We start from the raw sequence: 7,018 nt of genomic DNA, 5'->3' as shown, positions 1-7,018 counted from the left end.
TCCTGAGAAACCGCCACACTGATTTCCAAAGTGGTTGCACAAGTTTGCATTCCCACCAGCAATGGATGAGTGTTCCCCTTACTCCACATCCTCTCCAGCAAAGGCTATCATTGGTGTTTTTGATTTTGGCCATTTTGACAGGTGTAAGAGGGTATCTCAAAGTTGTTTTGATTTGCATTTCCCTGATTGCTAAGGAGGTTGAGCATGACCTTAAGTATCTTTTGGCCACACTGAACTGAACAGGGAATTCTCAACAGAAGAAGTTCAAATGGCAACAATTGTTTTTAATATTTAGAAAACCGAGCAAGAAAAATGACAAATATGATGTAACATGCATGGGGGCCTGGCTTGTTTGTTGTTACAGCAATGGGTCTGTAACATGAAGGCTGGCCAGGCTGCTTGTTGTAGTTTCTGTCCTGCCCAGTACCCCACAACTGTTTAGCCCCAAAGAAAATCACACATAGGTCTCCATAAATTATAAGCTGATTGGCCCATTAGCTCTAGCCTCTCACTGGCTAACTCTCACATCTTGATTAACCCATTTTTCTGATCTATGTTAGCCATGTGGCTCAGTACCTTTTTCAGTGGCGCAGATCACATCCTGTTGCTTTGGTGATCTGGGCTGGAGAGAGAGGAATCAACTTCCTCCTTCCTAGAATTCTCCTGTTCTCATTACATCATTTCTACTTCCTATCTGGTTTTCCTGCCTATATTTCCTGCCTGGACAATCAGGGTTTATTTATAACATGATTGACAGAATACAGACAATTCTCCCGCACCAATATGATAATCAAGTAATTGCAGTAAATCTATATTTCCAGTAGTCAATAATAAATGAGATATTCACACACATATCGTAAATACATGTCAAATTAGCAATTCGGACAAACAGAAGACAAAAGGTACATAAACACTTCGTAGTCACATTGACATATAACCTCTTGAAGAACATATATACAGTAAAATTCGTGGCTGCCTAGGAATTGAGTGAAGAGCATGAAGAAGGTAAATTTAGAACTCTGGGGTATGATCAACATTACTGCTAGAGTGGCTTTACAGTACATACACATATATCAACCTACACAATATAGATCGAGTATGCTGATTACACTCCAGAAAGCCTAAAAATAATTAAAATAATTTTCTAGACCACCTACTTCTACTGTAAAATCAAACAAGTGGACATTAATATAGTAATTCTACCGTATCACTGCACATGCCTTAGCAATCCATCTCCCCAGTTGTAAGTAACAAAGGCCATTTCCTCTATAACCAAGAATTCTGGCAACTCACAAAAGTTATGTTCTTGAATCATATCACTCTTCTTTTGGGGTTACTACCTATAAAGCAAAGGCATTTGGCAAAGATCTCAGGAAGGCATAGGAATCCAGAAAAAACATCTATGTTGAACTAGTAACCTTGGTTCTAAGTGGTACAGCACTTTATCCCGAAGAATTCTACAAATCTTCTTATCCTACACAGTTATCATGAGTAGAACATTTAAGAATGTTCTTAGCAAAAATAAAAATTCAAAGAAAGAATTTCCCCTGTAGTTAACTGAAATTAATCTGTAATTCTAAATATTCACATTCACTATTTCCATACTATTGTTTAGCAGCACTTTGGGTTATATATATGGTAGCCTATATCCCAATCCTGACCCCAGAGAATACAGCCATAGAGGTCTCCTCAATTGTGCAAGGAGATAGCACATGCACTAGAAATGAGACAAATGATGCATTCTGCTCCCAAGCACATGGCAAGTTTTTACAAAACCAGTTCGTGGTCCTTCAAATAACTCTGAAATCCAGTCAAGTCAGATCCTCCAAATACTTGAAATTATTATCCATGAGGCGTTTTTCAACAATACAAGGTAACACCATAACTGGATTAAGAATTGCTCTCTGTAGTAATAAAGGTGGCGGCAGGGCTGCGTCCCCAGCACCCCAGCTGCCCGCACGGCTAGCTTATGACCGAAATAACAACACACAAACTGTATTCATTTAAACACTGCTTGGCCCATTCTCTTCTAGGCTAATTCTCACGTATTAATTTAGCCCATTTCTAATCATCTGTGTATGGCACCCCAAGGTGCGCTTACCAGGAAGATTCTAGCCTATGTCCATCCTGGGTCGGAGCTTCATCCCGGGAGCAGGGCATGGCGTCTCTCTCAGGCGTCTGCTCCCGAGAGGAGAGCTGTCGAGACTGAGCTCACTTACTCTTCCTCCCAGCGTTCTGTTCTGTTTACTCCTCCCACCTATCCTCTAACCAATAAAATGGGCCAAGGCAGTTCCTTTATTAGCCAATGACCTTCCTCCATCAGCTCTCCAGCAATTCGCTGTCCTATTAAAATACAGGACTGTTTACCTCTTTAGTTTGTCAAATCCTAACTGTTTTCAATACACTCTCGCCTTCCTAAGATTAAAAGTCACAATTCTAAGGCATTTATCATTGGAAAGCAGAGTAATAGGAGAAAAGTAATTGTTCTGGCTGGATGACATAAAAGATGGAAAAAAAAAACCAGTGTGTTACGAAGTTCATAAAGAGCTCGGGATAGTGGCACATGTCTAAACTCTCAACTACTAAGAAACTGAGGAAAGGGAAGTTCAAGGCTAGCTTAGGCCAAATAACAGTACTGTCTCAAGCCAACAAATAAAAATATTTCACACAAAAACAACATCCATGAAGTAAATTATCTTTGCAAGCCAAATACAAGCACAGCTCAGACCATCTTAGCTGAAGACAAGTCTACCAGTCAGTTATGACAGAGAGAGAAAGCTTACTGTTATCATGTGTGCTTCACAATTATCAAAGGGACTGGGCTGGGTAAATAAGTTTTCTTTCCAGAGGATGTTGGAAAGACCAAGATGGAGGAGTTCAAGTGATTTCAGCCATATGCACTGAGTGAAAGAACGCTGGCAAGTTACTTGAGCTGGTCAGAAAGTACAATACAACATAGCTCTATCTGAGACTCGGCACCTGACTGAACACTGTGTTGCAAGCACTCCTACAGTCTCCTGGCTGCGTGGATCTTTTTGTGCCGACTCAGGTGGGAGCTTAAGCTGTAGGCCTTCCCACACTCGCCGCACTCATATGGTCTTTCTCCAGAGTGAACTTTCTGGTGCCGAACAAGGTGGGAGGTTCGGATGAAATCTTTCCCACACTTGCTGCACACAAAAGGCCTTTCCCCAGTGTGAACCCTTTGGTGTACTATAAAATCAGAGCTTCTACTAAAAAGCTTCCCACATTCAGTGCATTCAAAATGCTTTGTCTGGGTGTGAATTCTCTGATGTTTAATGAGGGTGTATCTGTGCCCAAAGGATTTCCCACAAACACTGCAATCATAAGGGTTTTCTCCAGTGTGGATACTTTCATGCTGAACAAGGGTAGATTTGTGTCTGAATACTTTCCCACAATCACTGCACTTATAAGGCCTCAATCCACTGTGAACTCGCTGGTGTACTATGAGGTTGGAGTGATGGCTAAAGTATTTCCCACATTCAGTGCACTTGTACGGCGTTTCTCCAGTGTGGATTCTCCTGTGCTGAGCGAGGTTGTCTTTGCGACTGAAGGCTTTTCCACATTCACCACACTCATACGGTCTTTCTCCAGTGTGGATCCTCTGGTGCTGGACGAGTGTGGCTTTGCGGCTGAAGGCTTTCCCACATTCCCTGCACTCAAAAGGCTTTTCTCCACTGTGGATCCTCTGGTGCTGCACCAGGGTATCTTTGCGGTTAAAACCTTTCCCACACTCACTACACTTATAATGCATTTGTCCAACATGAAAGTTGTCTTCATTCTCATTGCTCCCTGCTATCTTCTGGCTATAGGTGACCTTTTGTCGGGCACCAATTGGACTGTCCTGAAGGTTCCTTTGCTCCACCTCAAACGCAGAAGGCTTCTCTGAAGAGTAAGGCTCTACATGACCTTTGAAATTCTTAACTAACGAGGCTTCGCCTTGATTATTTTGTGAAGAATTCTCTACAGTGTTATGCTTCAGGTTCTCGCAAAAGCTTTCACTTAACCAGAACTGTTTCTCACATGCCCTGCATGAACACGTTATAAGTGCAGTGTGTGTTCCTTGGTGTTCGTCCACATCCAAAAGGCCATTCAAAATGGGGCCACATACGTCACAAGGGTAAGTTGTCTGTGTGAAGAAAGAAGCTGCCTTTGGAGTGTTAACATGTGACGCTCCAAGAGAAATGCTTGGTTCAGGAAGTTCTTCTTCATCCTTCACTGCACACCAACAACCTGAGGGTGGAAAAAACAGTGAAATCTACAATGTCTCGGTCAGGATTACTAATGCTGTGATAAACATCTGACCAAAAGCAAGCTGGGGAGGAAAGGGTTTATTCAGCTTATTCTTCTACATCATTGTTCATTACCACAGGAATCCAGGACAGGAACTGAAATGTCACAGGAACCTCTAGGCAGGAGCTGATACAGAAACCTTGGAGGGTGCTGCTTACTGGGTTGTTTGGTCCGCTTTCTTATAGAACATAGTCAAGGGATGGCACTACCCACAATGAGCTGGGGCGTACTCAATGATCACTAATTTAAAAAATGTCTTACAGATGATTCTTACAGAGGCATTTTCTCAATTGAGGTTCCCTTCTTTCAGATAACTCCAGCTTGTGTCATATTGACATAAAACTAGCCAGCACATAAGTCTAGGTTAAGTGTATAGGGAGGTTGATGAGACAAAAGTACAATCAGTTTGATAGTACTCTATATAATGTTAGGATCCAGTGATTATAGAATAGAGAAGACTGTCAGATAAGATACAAGAATGAGGTTAGTACACGGAAAAACTAGTCTCCTTATTAGTTCTCTAAAATGACTTCTAGACAGGCTTTGACTGCTAGTAAAATAGCAGAGTTATGTATACGTGTATATACTGGCCCAGGAATTTTTTAACGACTGGCTTATATTCAAGGACTATTAAAGGATTATATATGCACCTAATGATATTAGTTTAGCCCAGTGACCTTAGATCAGTACAATAACCTTAGTTCAGCCCGATACTGGGAAGGACTGTAGAGGGAGCAACAGAAGACACTTGCACTAGAGGTATGGGGAGAAAAGCCCAGGGTCAGAAATTAGAACAGAAATAACAAAAGGAGTAGATGGAAAGGAAAAGAACACAAGAAGTTATGTCCTCTGGCACTGGCATCAAACGGTAGTTTCTGATACTATCTGAAAAATATTTGAAAGCCATGCCCTCTTCTAGTTCTTACTTACTTGAGTTGATCCAAGTTCCTTCTCCTGTGCTTAGAGTCATCACCTCTCAGTCAAGTGCCCAGGACTCTCTTGTTGGCCATTATTTCAGGAACCATAAAGGATCTGGAAGACAGAATCACCAGGAAGGGGTAGGTGAGGTTAAAACCCACCCATGCAAGACTGAAAGGAAAATACAGTAAAATAAAGCCTGCCTTGCAGGGACAGTCCAGAGAGTTCCACAAACAATGATTATGATGACTGAAATAGTTATTTGCTGATCCAAGAAAACGCTAGATAAAGGAGACAGATCATGGATCCCTGAAGTGTGCTACCTGTGGACAAAGTCCCATCGCCAGGGAGAACGCATCTAGGGTGTGATCTACAGGGATAATTTTAAGGGATAACCTCAAACATACCCTGGGTAGTCTTCAGACAGCAAGAATTGGGGAGCAAAGTAAGTGGTGGAGAAAAGTCATCATGTCTGAGGCTTGGCACCCAGAGAACCTATGTGAGGGAATCAGGGAAAACAGTAGTGGCTATGGCCCAACTATGGTAAGGAAAAACAAAGCCCTATAGCTAAAAAAAATAAATAAATAAAAAATAAAAAAGGAATAGTGCCAGCCCAGAAGCCTAGGACAGCTCTCCTATCCAGGGAGATAGGGAGACGGTAAGTATAATGCATAGAGTGCATCATACCACAATAGTAAAATGTCTCATCTTCATCTAGAAGCTCCCACTTCAAACAAGAAGAATACCTAAATTCATTCTCCGGCTAAGTCACATGATCCTCAGCCAAATGGAAAATTGCCCTCAAGTTTCCTGTTTCTCCTCTTAAGCAAAAAACAATACCCATAATAACTCTCAACCTCAGCAAAATCTTTCCTTCTCATACCTCACTGGTGAGGTCTCCAGAGATCCCTTCCACAGGATGCTGGACCAGAATAGCTTGCCTGCTTTCCTGCTGGTTGCAGTGTGAGGCACCTTGCATTTAGCATGTCCAAAACCAATTTTTAATCCTTCTAAAAAATCATTCCAACCTTTCAGATGTTTGTAAAATGGGGAAGTGGGGACGTGGTGGGACAGCTCATCACTCCATGCTTTCAGGGCTACATCTGATAGAGCAGGAAATTTTGATGGTTTCATCTCCACACCAATCTCCAGAATTTGATGACTATCTAGAATCCATTCCATGCTTGCCCGACCCTGTGCTCGTCCAGTTACTACCAGAACATTCTAGAGTCAACTGCAATAGCTTCCCGGACTGAGTCCCTGCTTTAGTCCTTATCATCCCAACCCCACAGTAGACTCATTTTTTTAATCTTTTTAAGATCATCTTTCTCCATCATTCAAAATGCTCCTTAGTTCCCAAATGAGGACACAATTCATCTTAAGCATGTCACACAGGATAGGAACTACTGCTGCAATTTCTGCTGCGGACGGGGCTCAAAAAAGCTGGCATTTTTCGACCGTTCCATGCATGCTGCTCTGGTCGTGTTTTGTTTTGCCATCACATCACCCTGCATTCCACTGCTGGTCAGAAACCGCAGTTCTCCCACCCACACTGGTCACCTGCCTAGCAGCCACTTGCGGATTTGTGATTAGAGGGTGAGGATGACAGGAGAAGGTCTGTGAACCTAGGACCCACCTGCGCAGGATTCATGGCCACGGACCTCACCTGCCAGAGCAGCACCAAAGTGGGGCGAGCAGGGACCGCTGCTCGCCTGGCCCTGGAGACCCGATCTCCTAGCTCAGGTTCCAAAGTTTGGCCATAGAGCTGTCAAGATGCCTGACGAGAGGA

General features: G+C 42.7%; 1 protein-coding gene across 2 annotated transcripts; it reads right to left on the bottom strand.

The window, feature by feature from the left end:
* Positions 1-2,216: 2,216 nt before the first annotated feature.
* On the bottom strand, positions 2,217-7,018 carry Znf134 (zinc finger protein 134). 2 transcript variants are annotated; one of them, XM_041654111.1, is made up of 3 exons: positions 6,896-7,018; positions 5,242-5,343; positions 2,217-4,251 (listed from the first exon to the last, which is right to left on the bottom strand). In XM_041654111.1, exons 2-3 carry the CDS (start codon positions 5,279-5,281, stop codon positions 3,008-3,010), a joined length of 1,284 nt encoding a protein of 427 aa, XP_041510045.1. In that variant the 5' UTR covers positions 5,282-5,343; positions 6,896-7,018; the 3' UTR covers positions 2,217-3,007. The 2 variants fall into 2 exon arrangements, with proteins under 2 accessions (XP_041510045.1, XP_041510044.1); XM_041654110.1 differs by having other exon boundaries at positions 6,866-7,005.

The sequence above is a fragment of the Microtus oregoni genome, unplaced genomic scaffold, assembly GCF_018167655.1.
Source record: "Microtus oregoni isolate MIOR12 unplaced genomic scaffold, Mior012 000006F_ref0000085, whole genome shotgun sequence".
Lineage (NCBI taxonomy): Eukaryota > Metazoa > Chordata > Mammalia > Rodentia > Cricetidae > Microtus > Microtus oregoni.
Note: the sequence above shows the minus strand (reverse complement) of the source record. Positions and strands in the feature narration are given on the sequence as shown.